Raw genomic sequence first — 22,500 nt, forward strand, 5'->3', positions numbered from 1 at the left:
TTAACCCAACACTTACCTTAACCCAACACTAACCTTAACCCTACACTAACCTTAACCCAACGCTTAGCTCAACCTAACCTACCTTAACATGACTGAACCTCAACCTCTGCCAAGCCCTTATCTTAACCTAACACTAACCTTAACCCAACACTAACCCAAGACTAACCTTAACCCAACGCTTAGCTCAACCTAACCTACCTTAACCTGACTGAACCTCAACCTCTGCCTAGCCCTTACCTTAACCCAACACTTACCTTAACCCAACACTTACCTTAACCCAACACTAACCTTAACCCTACACTAACCTTAACCCAACGCTTAGCTCAACCTAACCTACCTTAACCTGACTGAACCTCAACCTCTGCCAAGCCCTTAGCTTAACCCAACACTAACCTTAACCCAACACTAACCTTAACCCAACACTAACCTTAACCCAACACTTACCTTAACCCAACACTAACCTTAACCCAACGCTGAGCTCAACCTAACCTACCTTAACCTGACTGAACCTCAACCTCTGCCTAGCCCTTACCTTAACCCAACACTAACCTTAACCCAACACTAGCCCTAACCCAACACTTACCTTAACCCAACACTAACCTTAACCCAACACTAACCTTAACCCAACGCTGAGCTCAACCTAACCTACCTTAACCTGACTGAACCTCAACCTCTGCCTAGCCCTTACCTTAACCCAACACTAACCTTAACCCAACACTAGCCCTAACCCAACACTTACCTTAACCCAACACTAACCTTAACCCAACACTAACCTTAACCCAACACTAACCTTAACCCAACGCTTAGCTCAACCTAACCTACCTTAAGCTGACTGAACCTCAACCTCTGCCAAGCCCTTAGCTTAACCCAACACTAACCTTAACCCAACAATTACCTTAACCCAACACTAACCTTAACCCAACGCTTAGCTCAACCTAACCTACCTTAACCTGACTGAACCTCAACCTCTGCCTAGCCCTTACCTTAACCCGAGACTTACCTTAACCCAACACTAACCTTAACCCAACGCTTAGCTCAACCTAACCTACCTCAACCTGAATGAACCTCAACCTCTGCCTAGCCCTTACCTTAACCCAACACTTACCTTAACCCAACACTAACCTTAACCCAACACTAACTTATCCCGACGCTTACCTTAACCCTGAACTTACCTTGACCAGATGCTTACCTTAACTCAACACTTGCCTTAACCAAGACCTAACCTTAAGCCAACACTTACCTTAACCCAACACTAACTCAATGCTTACCTTAACCCAATGCTTACCTTAAGCTAACGCTTACTTTAACCCAATACCTACCTTAACCTAACCTTAAACCAACACTTACCTGAACCCTAACCTTAACCCAACACGTACCTTAACCTAACTTTAACCGATAGCCACCCCACAGGCCTGACCCCCTAACTGATGGGAAAGCAAGGCAGTGAGCACAGTTTAGCTACAAAGACAACCTGCAGCATGCACACAACAGACATTTGGTTCGACCTGCTGTTACTTTTTTTCATTAATTGGTCCATCAACAGAGCTGGTGGTGCTTTTGTTAAATTTCCCTGACCTTCACCAAACTTTCCATAACTTTTCCAGAGCCTGGAAATATTGTATTTTCAAATTTACTGACTTTTTCGGGGTTTTCCATGACCATATGAACCCTGAACAACTTTTTGGGGTTATCCACATTTTTTGCAGTGCAGCCCCATCTGCTTGTACTTAGGCTGTGACTGTTATAGAAGCTTATGGGCGACCATCATGCCATCATCACAGCCACTGCAGAAACCCAGAACTGAGCAAGGAGGGAAGGTGAAAGTTCATTTAAGAGCACAGTCATGTGGTGGCGGGAGGCGCGGAGCTCAAAGCGGGCGTCTCTACGCCGCGCGAAGAAGACGGCATCACCCCCCACCGAGCGGCGGTCTACGTGGTCGGGACGACTTGCTGAATCTTTCCGTGGTCTTGTGGAACATTCCAATACATGGGGTGGTGGGGCTGGTATTTTTAGAAAGCCCTAATATGGGCTGCATACCACAGACTCTCAAATTATCCTATCCAGTTTAGCCCTCAGTTTAAACCTTCCTTTTTAATTCCAGTAATTACAGGCTCCAATTTATATGGAGCTGTGCACACAAAGGGCCTGTTTAATGCAAACCAGTTTGATTTGGGCGAAGTGTCCCAAGGATCTCCCACATCTTACAGCCTGTTTATGCTGACTTGATGATTTATTTTCAACCCCAAAAAAGGTTAAAAATGCGGTGATTTGCATCAGATTTCTTAGGGGAGGAATAAATGAATGCCGTTTTTCCTTCCCTCATCCATGTACGGAGCCCACGGGAGGGGCAGCCGCCAGCTCCGCAGGCCACTGGCTGTCACCCGCCTGCTCCACCAGGATTGTAAATCCAGCGCGACACCACGGCTCTGTGACACTGTCAGGCGGGAAGCCGACACTGCCAAGAGGCCTTGCCACCACATACATGTCATCTGCTACTCACACATGGGCCATAAAGTACAGTAGTAACTCCCGCTGACTCCCGAGCGTCTTTGTTTTTTGGGAATGTGCCTTGAGTTGACGGACGCTCACAGAGGAACCAGTATTCGTGGGGTGTGCGTGTACGGGGTGGTGGGGTGGGGGCAGGTAATTCCTGAGCAGATGCACTCTCTCTTACTCTGGAGATCAATTGGTTTCGTGAAGTATGGAGCCATTTTAAGAGGCTTAAGTCATGAGAAATGATCGTGCTCGGATGTGTACATGTTTAATCCCCCGCAGGCTGAGCAGCAGTATGACATATGCCACATCTCTCCTGTATAGTTAAGAGGAAAAAAAGAGACAGACAGAGGAAAAACACATCTGCCTGTTTCTTTCTGGCGGACGGGGGAACGGAGACCGACAGACGGTGGAATATAAACTTTTCCCTCATTCTCTCAGACAAAACAAGGTGTGAGCAGGTGGGCGGATGCCAGGACCGCTCTATTTCGGTCCGGGGTGAGAAAGTGTCACTGGCATGTGGAGCCTAACAGCTCAGTCCAGGATAATACCCGCACTGCCGGCTGCAACATGTGGCCCATCAGGCTGTCTGCCTGACAGGACAGGATCAACACACACACACACACACACACACACACACACACACACACACACACACACACACACACACACACACACACACACACACACACACACACACACACACACACACACCGTGCTGAGTCTCTTTGTTTTTGATTTTACTTGCTTTTCAATCACATAATCGATGGTTATTGTGTGGTCGCTGTGATGTGTATTGTGTGGTGTTTGGATGTGTGTAGTATCATCCTGTCTGTACTGTATAGTGTGTCCTCTTAATCGTGTTGTATTGTTGCTATTCAATGCTCTCAAATGCCCCTCAAGGACAAATAAAGTTGTTGGAAATTGAAACGGATGTCAGTCATGGAGGCGTTCCTAAAAGTCCATCCTGCCTCCCCGGGTGTCTCCCCCTCCGTGTCTTCAGGCCCCCTTCCCTTCTAATGGCCAAAGTGCGAGCCCGGCGTCAGACCGTCGCCCCTAATGGCGTGTTGATGAATTATTTCTCTGTTGTACCGTTAATTACCCACAATGCACTGGCACACAGGAAACCCCACACAAAAACAGCGACTCCCAGGAACCATTCATAAGGGCGCTGGGGGGGGGGGGATTTAGAGAGACGGGCTTCTCGGGGTGTTTGAAATGGACCACTTCACCTCCCTTCTTAATGTGATTAAACACATCCTGCAGAAAACGGCGCATTTTTCAGGTGCCTTTTAACACACAGTGGCATATTCGCCAAAAAGTGGTTATGCTGCACAGCCACGGAGACAGAGGGAAGCGTCCGGCTCCTATAAAAGCAATATAATATATTGTTTGCTTGACCTACATATTTTGTCAAGAGTCAAACATTTGAAAATGGACTGGATTGCGAGTGTAAATAGAGGCAGCATCTGCTTGTGTAAGAGTACATACTGCAGCGGTGTATGTCAGGATGTGTGGGTGTGTACACAGTTTTCTCTTACAGGGATGTGTTTGTTTATGTCAGTCTGTGTGTGTGTGTGTGTGTGTGTGTGTGTGTGTGTGTGTGTGTGTGTGTGTGTGTGTGTGTGTGTGTGTGTGTGTAGGTGTGTAAATGTGCCAGTTTGGGTTAAACACAGAGTGGCCACAGCCACAGATACGCAGGATAGGTGCCTAAGTGGAATCAGGCCTGTTAGATTTATGGCCATTTGTTCGGCGAGTGTTCATCCATTGGCTATTATGGAATGATTAGAGGAGAAGGTGAAGCTCCAAGTCCAGCAAAAATCAATACGGCTGTCGAGAACGATTCAGCCTTTCCCGCTCCGAGGAGTATTAGCACCAAACCTCTGTCTCCTCACACTTCTTCATTCCTCTCCCGGTGATTCACCCCTATGCCTGCAGACCGCCTTCACCTGCCATGTTCCTGTCTGGATGTAGCGCGGCCCCGCGCCGCGGCGGCTGCCGGGAAGACCGGGGTTAGACAACAAGGCCATCATTCACACCTTCGGAGAGCAGCTACATTAGCGGTGCGGGTACATACTTGAAACCTCGCACTTTACTGCAGGGGAGTATCTACTTGGCAGGGAGAGGTTTAAAGACACTTGGAACAATTTGGGCATTACTGACCACGGCATAAAAACGGCAATAAACACCCCGCGTATTACAACACGCAAACCTCTTACTTCCCCGCACCGGGCACAGCTACCGACACCGGCACAATAACACCAGCAGGGTCTCCCAGACACAACGCTCCATGAGCAACTGATCCCGACCGGCATCGGTTTTTCATACGCCTACGACTGTGCGTCAACGACATATCACAAGTTTGATACTAGCGCTTCTCTCACGGTTCAGTTTAGGTTCAGGACCTGGGAGATCATAATCATTGGGGTACGCCGCGTGTTTTTTGGGACGAGTGTTTCCATTTACTCCAGTAATATTCGCCTGCTGCTGGTCAGCGCCGCCACGTGATTGGTTAGTTTTTGCGTCACGTGAGCCGCCGGTCTCCAGTCATGGAATGGAGCACACATGTCTTTGACCAGAAACTGAGGCGACCAGCAGCGTGAACTCGCGCTTGTCTTCACATGTGATGTATTGACATTACACAACATCAGCCAGCGTGTCCAACACTTCACACGCAGCTGTCGCATTCCACGTGTTTTGGGAAATGTAAAAAAGTTGCACATGAAGGTTTTTCCTGCCAGACTGGCTCCTTAACACTGCTGGGGTCCTAAAAGAGTGCACCTTCTGTGGCGGTTATGATCCACTTCCCAGCCGAGGCTGAGCGGCATGTGGAAAAAATATGTTGGCATGTCAAAGGTCACTTACCTTGTAGAGCTTTAGACTGGCCTCATGGCGCGAGTTGACGGTGTGCATCCTCAGCTTCTCCAGGCTGTTGGTGTAGTAGTCACAGGCGTTGCACTTCAGGTGCACCGGATTGCCGATGGCCACGCACTTGAGGCGCCATTCATTGCCCTTGCCTCCTTCTTTGATGTGGGCCACCAGCTGGTACTTCTGCACGTGCTTGTCCGTCTTGCAGTGCAGCTGGAAGTTGGCCTTCAGCTGGGTGGTGTAGCGGCACAACTTGCACTGGTGAGAGTCGCCCACCACGGCACGCCACTCCTCCTCGGGCAGGCTGCGCTCGGCGCCCATGTGCAGGCCGAGCACGTCCAGGTTGTCGGTGGTGAAGCGGTTGCACACGGCGCACTGGAACAGCTTGAGGGAGGGGTCGCTGGTTTGCGACAGGCTTTCTCCGAGGGTCATCAGTTCTTCAGACACCAACTGACCGCCACCCAGCCGCACGTCCATCGGGATCTCCCCACCTACTGGGATATCCAGGAAACAGAGAGACAGATGGGGAGAGGGAGAGAGAGGGGGGGGGGGGGAGCGCAAGCAGGGGAAAAAGTTAACAGTGTTTAGCTAGTAGCATACATCTTGAGACGGTGGCGTTAAAATTCACAAGGTCTGAATAACAGTACAGCTTTCACAGATTGTGCCAATCTGGCCGTCATTTCATTTCACTTTGTGTCAGGCGAACATCTGTGGACATAAGGAGTTATTTAGAGTTCCTTGGAGGAGGCGGAGGCCCGGCTTTTTTCCAGAACAGCTCCTTTTTTAAGCCTCCGCATGGAAACCGTCCTGGGAAAAGTGAAAGGTGCGCAGTTCAACTTTCAACAAAGAGCCACATTTGTCTCTGCACACGAGGCAGTTTTGGCTCCCAGGGTCCGATACCCCTTGGATGATAATGTGCTTGTGTTTATTTATGTGTCTAATTTTATTAAGTCAAGATTATCCTTTCTTTGAGCTGGGACGGAAGAAAGCCTGAACTTTTTTTTGTTGTTGCAGGGAGCAGAAACGTACACCACACCGGGGTATGGCCTTACACAGAGTCCTGTTCGGTCTGCTGTGCTTTCATGGCCTGACACTAAATCAACTCCAGAGGCCGTGAGCGCTGCAGAAAAGCACGTTATTTTGTCATTACTGGAGGACTAAAGAGTTCCCAAGAACACATTACTGTAAATCAAACCCAGCGCCCTCCTTCACCGAATAATAATAATAATGATAATATTAATAACAACATCAACAACAACAATAATAATAATAATAATAATAACGATAAAAAAATAAAAATACACTTCGGAATCTGGATTCTTCTGCCGCTTTCTCACCAGAGTGCCTTTAAATCAGTACAGTACCTATCAGATCAACGCTGCCAGATACTGAGCATCCCGCTTGAATGATGCTGAAGGGAGGGAGCGGGGCAGTATTCCAGATATGCCCACAACACGCTCGCCAAATACCACTACACCAGCCACACAACCAGCATGTGCAAACACCTGGAGAAGTCGGGGGTAAGAAAGAGAAGAAAAAAACACACAACCCCCCCCCCCCAAAATGAGGTAAGAGTGGCCGGGGAGGTTTTGCCTTGTGCTCGCTGATCTTTAATCTATCACTACCCAGACGGAGCACATTGTCCTGACCCCGCCCGGCTTTGCACTAAATTAATTCCAGCAGGTCCTTTTTATTTATCGCTGCAGTATGCGGCCGGCTCTCCGACTTTCCTCCATTACCTGAGTTTTTATAGCCAGGAGAGGGAGACCTTTCAGAAGCCCTTTGAAATCACTCACAGACCAACTCTCAAGCCATGTAGCCCCCACCCCCGCCCCCTCCACCAACCTCCTCCACCCCTCGCTATCTATTTCTGCACCTCACACCTCCTGGGTTAGCTTACTCTGCAGAGTCAGTGGTCCAGCTCAGACCTGGCGACCATCTTTTTGGTTTTTTGGTTTTTAGGTGGAGCACCCACAAGAGATTTGATGCAGGCCAGTTATTTTATGTCGGAATGATAATGCTGTTGACTTCACAGCACAGACGCTCGTCTGCCATCTTTTTTTTTCCTTTTTTTTTTACGTTCACATAACAGCACAGGATGATACGAACAGACTCCATCGGGGAATCCTGGAAACTTCTGATGAAGGTGTCCAAGTCCGAGTCTGTGTACACGTTATTTCAGTCTCGTGAAGTTTAGCCACCTTCCCAACCATTACCAGCTGTCTGGATTCGGGGGTTTTCTCGCAGCGCTGATCTCAGTGCCGTTACACACCAGGCCTGAACCATGAGGCTTCCACATGGACACTGCTGCCCCACACAAATGTGTAATAGTGGCATCGCAAAGGATGCCGTGTGAGGCAATCAGGTCCGCCAGCCGTGTCAGACTGAACCTGTTTGATGGAAAAGGAAATCCAGGAAGGTCTGCTTCTCCATGACTCCTGCAGACCAGCAATAATCATTTACTCTGATTTTACCAATTTAATGACTTCTTGAACAATGGTCTTATTTCACCTGCAAAACCACCCAATTTATTTATCTATTTATTTATTTATTTCCCCCCTAATTGTATCTGGCCAATTACCCCCCTCTTCCGAGCCGTCCTGGTCTCTGCTCCACCCCCTCTGCTGATCCAGGAGGGCTGCAGACTACCACATGCCTCCTCCCATACATGTGGAGTCACCAGCCGCTTCTCTTCACCTGACAGTGAGGAGTTTCACCAGGGGGACGTAGCGCGTGGGAGGATCACGCTATTCCCCCCAGTCCCCCCTCCCCCCTGAACAGGCACCCCGACCGACCAGAGGAGGCGCTAGTGCAGCGACCAGGACACATACCCACATCCGGCTTCTCACTTGCAGATATGGCCAGTTGTGTCTGTAGGGACGCCCGACCAAGCCGGAGGCAACACGGGGATTCGAACTGGAGATCCCTGTGTTGGTAGGCAGCGGGATAGACCGCTATGCTACCCGGACGCCCCACCTGAATAATTTCTAGTTATAAATTCTTTACATGTGTAAAAGCCGTTGAAAATATTGAACTATTTTTGTTATCTAATATCAGAGTACATATCTCAAAAAAAGCAAATATTGCAATGTTGTCCCCCCCCCCCCCCCAATATCCAACATCGTTCAGCCTTATTACACACTGGTTTACCCACTGAGCAGGATTATCCCACAGTAAAGTCCCCCTCCCCTCCCTCCTCCTCCTTTACTCTCTCTTCCTCGCCCTTCCTTTCTTTTCATCAGCCAGGTCCTCAGCGTCAGGGTTACCAGAAGGATGACATCATGAGAGGTCAACATTTGTCATCCCTCCTTTTCACACCCCGTTCAAAATTAGCAGAGTCAACCACGATGAGGAAGAGGAGGGTCTGAGAAACCCCCTGCAGAGCTGCGGGGTCCGAGGTCATGTCTGCCACGCCTGCTGCATGGATGCTTATACAGTCGATATGGAGGTGTGTGTGTGAGTGTGTGTGTGCGTGTGAGTGTGTGTGAGTGTGTGTGTGTGTGTGTGTGTGTGTGATGGGTAAGAGCGTTCCTCGGTGTGTGACGTGGATGACAACATTACAGTTTACGGGCCCAGACTAATGCTTCATCATTGCCTCTCTGTAACATGCTTATTAAAGCTCGCCCCACAGGAAAATGAACCAGATGGTAGAAGAGAGAGGGGGAAAAAAAGGAATTAGTCACAGCAATCAATTCTTGTTCGTGTCTTTGAACCGGGGACAGTCGGAGACAAGTCTGTACAAACTGTGGGGTTGTAACTGGCACGCCAAACACTCAGCTATGCTGCTGAATTACCCACGCTGAGCCCTCCATCCTCCCTCCTTTGACCAAGATAAAATTTATAGCTGCAATTACAAAGTTGGAAAAAAGGGGGAAAAAAAGCAGCAGTTTGGGAATAATGACATAAAAAGGATAACGTTCAGAGGAAGGCGAGCTGCCCGCGGGACAAGGCAGGCTGAGCGCTGAGCTCCAGCCCGCTAACTGACACTAAGCCTTAGTGAGCAAACGTAGGTATTACAACGGGAAACTCCCTGCCAGACTGACCCAGATCTGCTGTCATAAAGCAGGACTCCTGTTGAGTGTGTGCAGCAGAAGGATGGACAGAAAAAGAGAGTGTGTATGAGACAGAGAGAGAGACAGACAGAGAGAGAAAGGGACAGACAGAGAGAGAGCATGAGAGAGAGAGACAGAGAGACAGAGAGAGACAGCAAGACAGACAGACACAGAGACAGAGGGAGTCAGAGGGAGTCAGGGGGAGTCAGAGAGAGACAGAGAGACAGAGAGAGACAGAGATAGAGAGAGACAGAGAGACAGAGAGAGACAGAGACAGAGATAGAGAGAGAGACAGAGAGAGACAGAGACAGAGATAGAGAGAGAGCATCTTTATCTCTGTATTTCAGCTCTTCCCCCCCGTTTCAGGTCAGTGGAGGGTCGTCCTTCAGTAAAAACAACCCTTGAACGGAGGAACTCTCACGTCTGTACCCTCTCATGTCTGTACCCTGTCACGTCTGTACTCTCTCACATCTGTACCCTCTCATGTCTGTACCCTCTCATGTCTGTACCCTGTCACGTCTGTACTCTCATGTCTGTACCCTCTCATGTCTGTACCCTCTCATGTCTGTACCCTCTCATGTCTGTACCCTGTCACGTCTGTACTCTCATGTCTGTACCCTCTCATGTCTGTACCCTGTCACGTCTGTACTCTCATGTCTGTACCCTCTCATGTCTGTACCCTCTCATGTCTGTACCCTGTCACGTCTGTACCCTGTCACGTCTGTACCCTGTCACGTCTGTACCCTCTCACATCTGTACCCTCTCATGTCTGTACCCTCTCATGTCTGTACCCTGTCACGTCTGTACCCTGTCACGTCTGTACCCTGTCACGTCTGTACCCTCTCACATCTGTACTCTGTCACGTCTGTACCCTGTCACGTCTGTACCCTCTCACATCTGTACCCTCTCATGTCTGTACCCTGTCACATCTGTACCCTGTCACGTCTGTACCCTGTCACGTCTGTACCCTCTCATGTCTGTACCCTGTCACGTCTGTACCCTGTCACGTCTGTACCCTGTCACGTCTGTACCCTCTCACATCTGTACCCTGTCACGTCTGTACTCTCATGTCTGTACCCTGTCACGTCTGTACTCTGTCACGTCTGTACCCTGTCACGTCTGTACCCTCTCACATCTGTACCCTGTCACGTCTGTACCCTGTCACGTCTGTACCCTCTCAGATCTGTACCCTATCATGTCTGTACTCTCATGTCTGTACCCTGTCACGTCTGTACCCTGTCACGTCTGTACCGTCACGTCTGTACCCTCTCACGTCTGTACCCTGTCATGTCTGTACCCCCTCACGTCTGTACCCTCTCACGTCTGTACCCTGTCATGTCTGTACCCTCTCACGTCTGTACCCTCTCACGTCTGTACCCTCTCATGTCTGTACCCTGTCACGTCTGTACCCTCTCACGTTTGTACCCTGTCACGTCTGTACCCTCTCATGTCTGTACCCTGTCACGTCTGTACCCTTTCACGTCTGTACCCTCTCACGTCTGTACCCTGTCACGTCTGTACCCTCTCACGTCTGTACCCTCTCATGTCTGTACCCTCTCATGTCTGTACCCTGTCACGTCTGTACCCTCTCACGTCTGTACCCTCTCACGTCTGTACCCTGTCACGTCTGTACCCTGTCACGTCTGTACCCTCTCATGTCTGTACCCTGTCACGTCTGTACCCTGTCACGTCTGTACCCTCTCATGTCTGTACCCTCTCATGTCTGTACCCTGTCAGCTCTGTACCCTGTCACCTCTGTACCCTCTCACGTCTGTACCCTGTCACGTCTGTACCCTGTCACGTCTGTACCCTCTCACGTCTGTACCCTCTCATGTCTGTACCCTCTCATGTCTGTACCCTGTCACGTCTGTACCCTGTCACGTCTGTACCCTGTCACGTCTGTACCCTCTCACGTCTGTACCCTGTCACGTCTGTACCCTCTCATGTCTGTACCCTCTCATGTCTGTACCCTGTCATGTCTGTACCCTCTCACGTCTGTACCCTCTCATGTCTGTACCCTGTCACGTCTGTACCCTCTCATGTCTGTACCCTCTCACGTCTGTACCCTCTCATGTCTGTACCCTCTCATGTCTGTACCCTGTCACCTCTGTACCCTGTCACCTCTGTACCCTCTCACGTCTGTACCCTGTCACGTCTGTACCCTCTCACGTCTGTACCCTCTCACGTCTGTACCCTCTCATGTCTGTACCCTGTCACGTCTGTACCCTCTCACGTCTGTACCCTGTCACGTCTGTACCCTCTCACGTCTGTACCCTGTCACGTCTGTACCCTGTCACGTCTGTACCCTGTCACGTCTGTACCCTCTCACGTCTGTACCCTGTCACGTCTGTACCCTCTCATGTCTGTACCCTCTCACGTCTGTACCCTGTCACGTCTGTACCCTCTCACGTCTGTACCGTCACGTCTGTACCCTCTCACGTCTGTACCCTGTCACGTCTGTACCCTGTCATGTCTGTACCCTGTCACGTCTGTACCCTCTCATGTCTGTACCCTCTCACGTCTGTACCCTGTCACGTCTGTACCCTCTCACGTCTGTACCCTCTCACGTCTGTACCCTCTCACGTCTGTACCCTATCACGTCTGTACCCTCACGTCTGTACCCTGTCATGTCTGTACCCTCTCATGTCTGTACCCTCTCATGTCTGTACCCTGTCACCTCTGTACCCTGTCACCTCTGTACCCTCTCATGTCTGTACCCTGTCACGTCTGTACCCTGTCACGTCTGTACCCTCTCACGTCTGTACCCTCTCACGTCTGTACCCTCTCATGTCTGTACCCTGTCACCTCTGTACCCTCTCACGTCTGTACCCTCTCACGTCTGTACCCTGTCACGTCTGTACCCTCTCACGTCTGTACCCTCTCACGTCTGTACCGTCACGTCTGTACCCTGTCACGTCTGTACCCTGTCACGTCTGTACCCTCTCATGTCTGTACCCTGTCACGTCTGTACCCTCTCACGTCTGTAGTCTTTGCCTTGATTTTTTGTTTTCTTGTCCAAGGTGAAGTAGTCCAAGTGTCTCTGGAACTTGTTTCACCTGCCCCACATTCACCGACACGCCGCTCCGCTGAAACCAAACAGCAGAGTAGCGCCAGGCGGCAGGGCGGAAAGCTGCTACAAGGTCCTTCCTCGGCGGGGAAGTAAGGAGAGCACCTGTCATAAAACAATCCTAAAAATCTCTCAAGTTCACCGTCATCCTACCCTCACCTCCCCCACACAGAGTGCTAGCGGCGTGTTAGCAGCACGCTGCATGTTTAAGGGGGGAACGATGTAAGGTTCAGAAGGGCAGGACGCCTCCGGGCGAAAGAAAGAGGGGGGGCAGCAGAATGGTATAGGTGTGTATGGGTGAGGATAAGACATAGGATGTTCTGTTAACCCTGTGTGTGGTTAGCTTAGCTTAGCCCTATGTCTGTGGTTAGCTTAGCTTAGACCTGTGTGTGTGGTTAGCTTAGCTTAGCCCTATGTCTGTGGTTAGCTTAGCTTAGCCCTGTGTGCGTGGTTAGCTTAGCTTAGCCCTGTGTGTGTGGTTAGCTTAGCTTAGCCCTGTGTGTGTGGTTAGCTTAGCTTAGACCTGCGTGTGTGGTTAGCTTAGCTTAGCCCTATGTCTGTGGTTAGCTTAGCTTAGACTTGTGTGTGTGGTTAGCTTAGCTTAGCCCTGTGTGTGTGGTTAGCTTAGCTTAGACCTGTGTGTGTGGTTAGCTTAGCTTAGCCCTGTGTGTGTGGTTAGCTTAGCTTAGCCCTATGTCTGTGGTTAGCTTAGCTTAGACCTGTGTGTGTGGTTAGCTTAACTTAGCCCTGTGTATGTGGTTAGCTTAGCTTAGCCCTGTGTATGTGGTTAGCTTAGCTTAGCAAAACCATAAAGTAGAGCATTTCACCGGTCGTTCACACCACTGACCCGACACATCAGAGGACGGACATGATGTCAGTGCTGGGTTCATGTGGTGCTGAGTCCATCAGGACATCAGATGGACGAGTCTCCGACGGGAAAACGGCACATGAACGGCGTAACAAGTCAGATACACAATGTTGAAGAGTCAAGGAAATGTTTGATTCCTGAGTAACCTTTCACCTCTTGAGAACATGGCAGAAAACAATCTTTTGCTCCCCAATTATACCTGTCCAATTACCCCACTCTTCTGAGCCGTCCCGGTCTCTGCTCCGCCCCCTCTGCTGATCCGGGGAGGGCCGCAGACTGCCACATGCCTCCTCCCATACATGTGGAGTCACCAGCCGCTTCTTTTCACCTGACAGTGAGGAGTTTCACCAGGGGGACGTAGCGTATGGGAGGATCACGCTATTCCCCCCGGTTCCCCCTCCCCCCCACCGAACAGGCGCCCCGACCGAACAGAGGAGGCGCTAGTGCAGCGAACAGGACACGTACCCACATCCGGCTTCCCACCCACAGACACGGCCAGTTGTGTCTGTAGGGACGCCCGACCAAGCGGGAGGTAATAAAACAGTTACTGCATTATAAGAACGACCGGGACTTCACCCCTACCTAAAACCACCGTGGGCGGTCAAAATGACCGCCGGGTTTTAACTCTATATTGTGTCAAGACAAATACCCAGTTGAGATATTAATGCGTTACACATGTTAGTGTGTCTGTTATGAAACTAACTGACACCAAAATTAACATTTTAACAACTTTAATACTGTTTTTAAACAATTTAAAATGGTGGCTGTCCAACGCCTGCAAATACTGCAAGGCCTCAGTGGTGGTCATGGTGCGTCTGTAACGGCGTCTCTAACCAGACATGTTGGACATCATCACACATCAGGTTTAGACTGTTTCTCTGCACTGGAGGACGCTAGTGTGTTTCTAGGACAGAGCAACGAACTTCACGAAGGAAATGATGCAACAACACACATCATAAATACTGACATGACGCACACCATCACGCACACATTATGAGACAGTCATGTTGACCGCTCATGGTGGTTTTAGGCAGATCTTATCATTACTGTTTTGTGTGCAATTGATCTAAAACTAATTTTAATGCACATTTATGCAATTTTAGGAGCATCCATGGAGCGGCAGGTCTGTAGCTTTATTTTTTTCACGCAAAGTTATTAAACTTTGAAAATCTAAAAAGGTCAAAATGCCCACCTTGGTCGTTCTAGCGTTAAAATAAAAATCTATAAATCTGTCGCTTCACTATCTCGCACAAACTGATTACAACTTTGAAAATGTCTTTTAAATGCAAAGAGCAGTCAGAGCAGCGGTAGGTTTTGAACAGCATCATGTTTTCTCTTCCCAACCAAACTGAATGTGAACGCCAACCAAGTCGCAGGAAAAACGTCACCAGTCTGATCTTCTGAATTTCTAAGGACCACATGTTCCATACATTAAACATCAGACAGCAAACCGATAGTTATTTTACTAGAAATTGCTTGGGTAGGGCGCCTAACTCACCTAGTGCGGGGGCCAGGGCAGCCATGTTGGGATCCAGGTGGAAGCTCCCCATCAAGAACTGGGCCTCGGGTCCCGTGGGGTCTATCTTGAGGCCCGGGGGCAGGTTCATGTTCTGTGTCAGGTAGTATTGGTAGAGCTCAGCCTCCGAGGGCGAGGGCATGGCTCCCAGGCCCAGCCGGCCATGCTGCATCTGAGTCACGTTCTGCTGGAGCAGCATCATGTTGTGCATGTGCTTCTCGCTGGTCATGTGGATGCGCAGGTTGCGTGCCACGTTGGTCTCGTAGTCACACACCTCACACCGCCACGTGGGCTTGCTTTTTGGCTTGGTTGGCGAGGGGGCCCCACATGGTCCGGCCATATGGGCAGAGGACTGGGTGGGGTGGTGGTGGTGGGGAGCGTGGTGGCTACTGGCCTGCGACACCGAGGGAACAGCCACCACTCCTCCCGGGGCGTGTCCAAACACCTGCTCCTGGCCGGTGCCGATGGAGCCTCCATTCTGTAGCGTCTGCATGTTGTTCAGGTGCTTGTCCGACTGCATGTGGATGCTCAGGTTGCCCTTTGTGGTGGTAGAGTAGTTGCACACCTTGGAGAGGAATGAAAGTTTGGGTTCGGCTGAATTACTAAACATTTTTATCTCAATTTATCATTGATATTTGTTTAGATTTGGACAATATGTGGATATAATGTGGATATGTTGATCTGAGACGAGATGTGCTGTGGGACTGTGATTCTGGTAATGTGGTGAAATAACTTAAATGTTGACAACCCTTGGTCTCAAAGGCTGCATTACAGTAAAGTGAGACAATTTTCTGAACTTATTTGACTGTTTTAGCTGAGTGAAATGAACAATGAATGTCTCTACTAATGATCATTCATCAACATTTTCTGCTGTGTAAACATCTTAAGAAAGCACCAGAAGTCATTCCCAAAATGATACCTGAGTTTGTCAATATCGCCCAGCAATACTTATGTGGTATCTGTTTAGCTGGCTAAACCACTGCTGCACTGAGAAGAGTGTGCAATTTGTTTTCTTCTACAATTGTTTTATCAGAACCGGCACCTCGTAAGAAATGTGGTGTGCTTGACAATCCTAGGCGATTAAAGATCAAATATTTATTATACATTTATTCCAAACGTTAAAACATCAACCAGCCCCACATATCTTCTGTACAAACCTCACAACGGAAAGGTTTGTATCCGCAGGTGTAGCTCTCTCCACGGGCCAGACGAGGGTGGGTTTGACCGCTGCTGCAGTACATACAGGACCCTCCAGAGTCCGGGTGCTTCTCTTTCATATGGGCCTCCAGGGTCTGCTGGTACTTGTAATGCCAGTTGCACTTGGGACACTTGAGCGTCTTGCATGAGTTGCGGGAGTGCATCATGGTCATGTGACCACCCAGGGAGCGGGATGAACCCAGGACCGTGTCACATTTGGGGCATTCCACCCCACTTCCCCCACTGCCTACCAGCCCATGGTTCTGTACACACTCGCCCATCCCACCCATGTCGCAGGAGCCCCCTGGGAGGGGGTGGGGATGGCCGTGGGACGATGGATGGAGGTGATGGTGATGGTGGTGCATGTGGTGATGGTGCAAGAGGGCTCCGTTTTCCTCCTCTCCCTCTGCCAGGCAATCATTTGGTTCTGGAGCTGTGGCACTATCTCGATTGGCACTTTCATCAGAGGCAGCATCGTGGGCCAGAGGTGAGGAAGTGCCGACGGTGGCGGCGGCGGCATCCTCGCTCCCTCTGACGGCAGCTGCCGCCATCACCACGGGGACAGAGGGCCCCTGGCAGTTAAAGCTCAGCGGGAGCTCTGAGGTCCTTCCCCCACCATCTGCAGCCAAAGCCTCTTCCTTGATGGAGGAAGAAGTGGAAGCCAGGGCTTTGCTGTTGAGAGTGGAGCTAACTTCAGAGGTGCAGGCAGAATGCTGGAGAGCGCTACTAGGCATTAATAAAGGAGATTTGGAAATGCTTTGGTTTGAGACAGCCGCTTCCCCGACCTCACCCCCGCTGCTGCTACCGCTACCACCACCATCACCACAGGCCACCGAGGTACCTTCCTCCTCCACCTCGTCTTCCTCCTCCCCTAATAACAGCTCCTCATCTTCCTCTGAACCCACCACCTGACTCAACAGGTGCGCCTTGCTTTCACGCCCCTCTATGCCCCTATCCTCCCCCTTGGAAATACCCTCTTTCCCACCAGGCCCCTCTGTTCTCCCTCCCTGTGAAGGCAGGGTGCTGGAGTCTTTGGCAGGACCTGGGGTTGAGGTAAGAGCGGGTGCTTTGGGACTGCCGAGGCCGCCCAGAGAAAGGACGGAGCCGAGTGGGGCTTGCTGCTGCTGCGGGCCGGGATCAGAGTCCTTACTCAGGAGCACCTCACCGCCCGCATTGCTGCTTCCAGCCTCCAGATGGACACCGCTGAATGTGCCATAGAAGCTCTGACCGGAGTTCATGGGTAGCAAGGTGGGCGGTGGAGGAGAGCTCTTATTTTTTGGTTCCAGGAAACTGATGAGGGGCTCTTTGTCCTTCCCAATGCCCTGGATGATGGCAGACGCGTGCTTGTCCCCCAGCAGCCGCCGCTCATCCTCGCACAGTGTCATGCGGTGATCGTGGACGGCATGAGTGGCGAAGGAGCGTGCGTAACCAAAGGACAGCTTGCAGAGAAAACACATGAGAATGGGCTTTCCTTTGCCATAGAGGGCCAGCCCATCAAATTTGGAGAAATCCACATTGTTTGGAACATCTTTGGATACGCAGGACTTCTTGGCTGACCCGTCGCTGTTCAGGTAATCCTTGTTGCTTTTGTGCCGCACGTCAAAGACACGGAAAGTGTGCAGGACAGGACTGAGGCCTGCCAGGGTTGAGGTATTGGGGAAACCTTGGTCTGAGTTGCCGAACCACTTCCCGAAGGACGATGCTATGTGGAACGTATTGATGATCTGAGGGTAGACCGAGGACGAGGTCCCGGCGGGCTCGCCCGGCTTCCCCACACTGGTGAGAGAGTTTGTGGGAGGCAGGCCGGGCACTGTGCTCCCACCACTTTGGATCAACTGGCTGAGGCTCTCCACAATGTAGGCGGAGCCGTCTGGCTGGTAGACGATCTCTCCGGCCAGGTTCTCCACGTCACTGTTCTCCTCTTCCTCCTCCTCCTCCCCTTCCTCACTCCCACTCTCTGCCACACCCCTGTGTCGTGTGGGCTGCTGACGGAGGAGAGTGGGCATACCTCCTCCCCCCGGGGCCATGGACACCCCGGGAAAGGGCTGAAGACCTGGGAAACAGCTGTCAATCTCCATTTCATCCAAGTCCTCCGATTCTTCCTCCTCGCCGCAGCTCACTCCCTCTTGCTCCTCCTCCCCGAGCCCCTCGCTTCTGGGGTGCAGCTGGCCTGCGGTGGAGCTGTCACCATGGGCTGAGGTTGATGATGATGTCTGGTTTGGCTGCAGCTGCGGCGGCAGTGGTGGCGACTCTCTTATACCGTCATGGGGTGCGCCGGGGTTTTGGGGTTGAGAAAGGTATGGGGCAGAGAGAGATAAGGGGTCCAGAGATGAGGCTGGGTTGCCGGAAGGGACCTGCGAGTTAGAGAGATTGTTCCAGGGCTGTGGTGGTTGCTGATGCTGCTGTTGGGAGATGGTGGAGGAGCCGAGCCCATTGTCTGTCCCAGAAACCACGGGAGACTCACAGCTGTCCATGCTGATGCCTACATGAGGCGCTCATCGCATCCAGGCCTGCAAAAAGACAGACAGGAAGAGGTCAGAGTCAAGTCCAATTTATCTGAAACACCCGAAAATCACAGGACGCAAGAGGTAAAAATTAGAATGGTGATGTTTCATGAGGACACACACATACACAGGCGCACTTGAGAAGGGCGCTATGGGAAATATTATGACAATCACAGGGAATTGAACACAATATCATTCATTCATTCATTCATTCATTCATTCATTCATTCATTCATTCATCTTCAGCCGCTTCTCCGGGGTCGGGTCGCAGAGGCAGCAAGCTAAGTAGGACACTCCAGACGTCCCCCTCCCCAGCAACACCCTCCAGCTCCTACTGGGGGATCCCAAGGTGTTCCCAGGCCACATTGGACATGTAGTCCCTCCAGTGAGTTCTGGGTCTACCCCGGGGTCTCCACCCAGTTGGACGTGCCTGGTAAACCTCCAAAGGAAGGCACCCAGGAGGCATCCTGATCACATGCCCGAACCACCTCAACTGGCTCCTTTCGATGCGAAGGAGCAGCGGCTCTACTCCGAGCTCCCTCCGGATGTCCGAGCTCCTCACCCTGTCTCTAAGGCTGAGCCCAGACCCCCTACGGAGGAAACTCATTTCAGCCACTTCTATCCACGACCTCACCCTTTCGGTCACTACCCAAAGCTCATGACCATAGGGGGTCGCCTCAAGTGAAGGAGTTCAAGTACACTAACAATATATATATATATATATATATATATACACACACATATATATACACACATATATACATATATATATATATATACATACACACACACACACACACACACACACACACACATATATAGACACATATATATATTCTGATATCTGCTTATGTATGCACAAATACCACTCAATTCACCTGAGGTTTATCACATTGGACTGTTTGTCAGTGTAAGGTATAATATCAAATCAAAACTAGTTTTCAATTAATGCTCCCCCCAATATTTCACACCGCATTTTGAGAGAAAGTTTAGGGAATAGAGTCTTATCATCATCCGTTTAGTGTATCATGATATCACAATATCTGAATTTCATCCCCATACGAAACTATGGAGAGCCAATAATCATGAAAAAAGTAACATCTCATTATCGGCCCAGGCCTAGGACACACACGCGCACACATGCACACACACGCACACATACGCACACACACACATGCACACACACGCACACATACGCACACACACACATGCACACACACGCACACATACGCACACACACACATGCACACACACACACACACACTCCATACTATTTTCCACGCCGTAGTTCACATCTTTAGGAGCTTATGCTGCATGTTTCATGCTCTTCACATGCAGCAGAGACCAGAGCAGCAGAAAGCTTAATGAAAGGGGGGCGTCCCGGGTAGCGTGGCGGTCTATTCCGTTGCCTAGCAACATGGGGGTCGCCAGTTCGAATCCCCATGTTACCTCCGGCTTGGTTGGGCGTCCCTACAGACACAACTGGCTGTGTCTGTGGGTGGGAAGCCGAATGTGGGTCTGTGTCCCGGTCGCTGCACTAGCGCCTCCTCTGGTCGGTCGTGTTCAGGGGGGAGGGGGAACAGGGGGGAATAGCGTGACCCTCCCACGCGCTACGTCCCCCTGGTGAAACTCCTCACTGTCAGGTGAAGAGAAGCGGCTGGTGACTCCACGTGTATGGGAGGAGGCATGTGGTAGTCTGCAGCCCTCCCTGGATCGGCAGAGGGGGTGGAGCAGAGACCGGGACGGCTCGGAAGAGTGGGGTAATTGGACAGGTATAATTGGGGAGAAAATGGGGGGTTGGGGGGGAGCTTGATGAAAGGGACGTCTATGTATAGACCCTTCACAACACACTTTTTAATGTATGTCGCGTGGAGTGCGAGACAAAAGTGTGAGTTATAAATGGAAAAGTGACGGAGTGCTCATTACGCCAGATTAGGTACTTAAACACAATACCTGAGACGAGCACTAATAAGACATCCATGATTCATCTTCCTGCCACATCAGGAAGGTACCATCTTTTATGTTCACGTCCCAAACAACAGCCCTAATCCTACGTTCTGTGAGTCCTGCATCCGGCTTTAATTAAGTCCCAGCCAGAGAAGAGGAGAAACAGGCCGACCTAATGGGTAAAATAGGTTCATTGTGTGATAATTAGATGCTGAGAAGCCACCTATCAGCACATGATATATTTACATAACTCAAAAAGTCGTGAAGGGAGCTGATTAAAACCGTGTTGGTATTTCTGAGGCAGCCGAGAAAAAATATGCAAATGTTCCTACGGTACCGCCATATTGCACGGTAATAACACCCCGCTCTCGCTACGTGTGTGCATGGTAGCACACGACGGGCGCACATTAATTAGATATATGCCTGTGCACTCTAAAAGGAATAATAACAGATAGTATTTTTTCTTTTTGTGTGAGCCCAAAATACACGAACTGGGCTGGGACTTCCACTGCAGCTGTGTTTAGATCTGGCATCCAATAACCTCCACGCTCAGCCTGGTTTCAAACACTCCAGCCGTCCTCCGCCTCTGAAATAATAAATGGGGAGCCGAGCTTTCGGGAGCTGGCCATGCCCCGAGCATCTGAGAGGCCCAACACAGGCCGCAATTTAGAGCCCAGAGTAGATAAAATGATAGTGCGAGATACTGCTGAGCTAATAATTTTATTAAAGGGATGCAGCCAACATTGATTAAAGGGGGCAACCGGGCTGAAGCCAATAACTCCAGGCTGCCCTTTAACCCTCCCGTGCTGAATATTACATGAGCAAAGTTTCTCCAGCACCGCGCTCACTGCCACATCCTCCCTGATTAGCACATTCACTGCTCCGACTTGATTTATTTACTTATTTACTCAGCGATGCAAATTTCGACCGTGATCAGATGAGAGCCCCCCCCCCACCCCACCACCCACACCGTCGCCGCCACCACCAGCCTTAACATATGAACCACACAGGGCTGGACCAGGGAGGGGAGATTGATAATGTCTTGTCTGAGTCTTCATGAATGTCTGATGAAGACAACCTACACCCCCCCCCCCCCCCGGTCACATACACACATATTAAACACACACATGCATGCATGCTTGTTATGCTGCATCAACAGCCATGCTGCATTTGTGCAAAATGCACCTTTGCATTCGGACATCATTAAGAAGAATGACGGCCTGAGGTGATAATAATGGTGTTTGTTTGATTCGGAAGAAAAACAACAGCAACTGAAAGTTATAATGCATGACCAGCCTCGGCTAACTGCAGCCAATATTCATATACATATATAGATATATATCTATATATACACACACACACACACACACACACACACACACACATACATATATATACACACGCATTTAAATATATATTTTTAAATATATGTATATACATTTAAATATATATGTGTACATGTGTATTTAATATATATATATATTTAAATATATGTGTGTGTGTAGAGTGTTTTTTCCCCGTAAACCATCAACGGTGTAGATAAAAGTGCTCAACAAATGAGGAGCGGAATATTATATTTTATATAAACTATATTATATTCTATATAAATATAATTTATATAAAACCCTGAGACCTTGACCCTGACCCTGAGATCGTGACCCTGACAGCAGGATAAGTGGTTCGATAATGGATGGATGTTATATAAAATATTATATATATAAAAATATTGTGGAGGATGAAAGAACGGAGACAAGACCGCTTCTCCTTTTGACCACACAGCCATGGGGTCGTTTATTCCGCAAAACAAAGTTCAAGTAAACAGACTTTTACATTCTAAAACCACGCCCTCGAGTCTACCCACAATCCCCCCTGCTAACCCCTGAACCCACTGTCTTAAAGGGACCATCTCTTCCACATGGTGAATGTTTAATATCAAAGTAGGTCACTACAGTTATATATATAATGTCTATATAATGTCTAGCCATCTA

The 22,500-nt window shown here is 49.9% G+C and overlaps 1 protein-coding gene across 1 annotated transcript in view; it reads right to left on the reverse strand.

The window, feature by feature from the left end:
- zfhx3b (zinc finger homeobox 3b) overlaps positions 1-22,500 on the reverse strand; it is a 220,201-nt gene that overhangs the window by 145,502 nt on the left and 52,199 nt on the right. Inside the window, exons 2-4 of the mRNA XM_056278772.1 lie at positions 16,022-18,571; positions 14,847-15,429; positions 5,359-5,855 (exon numbers count right to left, since the gene is read on the reverse strand). Coding sequence (XP_056134747.1) covers positions 5,359-5,855; positions 14,847-15,429; positions 16,022-18,535 — 3,594 coding nt within the window. The 5' untranslated portion in view covers positions 18,536-18,571. The remainder of the gene's footprint in view (positions 1-5,358; positions 5,856-14,846; positions 15,430-16,021; positions 18,572-22,500) is intronic.

This window comes from Lampris incognitus, chromosome 4, assembly GCF_029633865.1.
Source record: "Lampris incognitus isolate fLamInc1 chromosome 4, fLamInc1.hap2, whole genome shotgun sequence".
Classification (NCBI taxonomy): domain Eukaryota; kingdom Metazoa; phylum Chordata; class Actinopteri; order Lampriformes; family Lampridae; genus Lampris; species Lampris incognitus.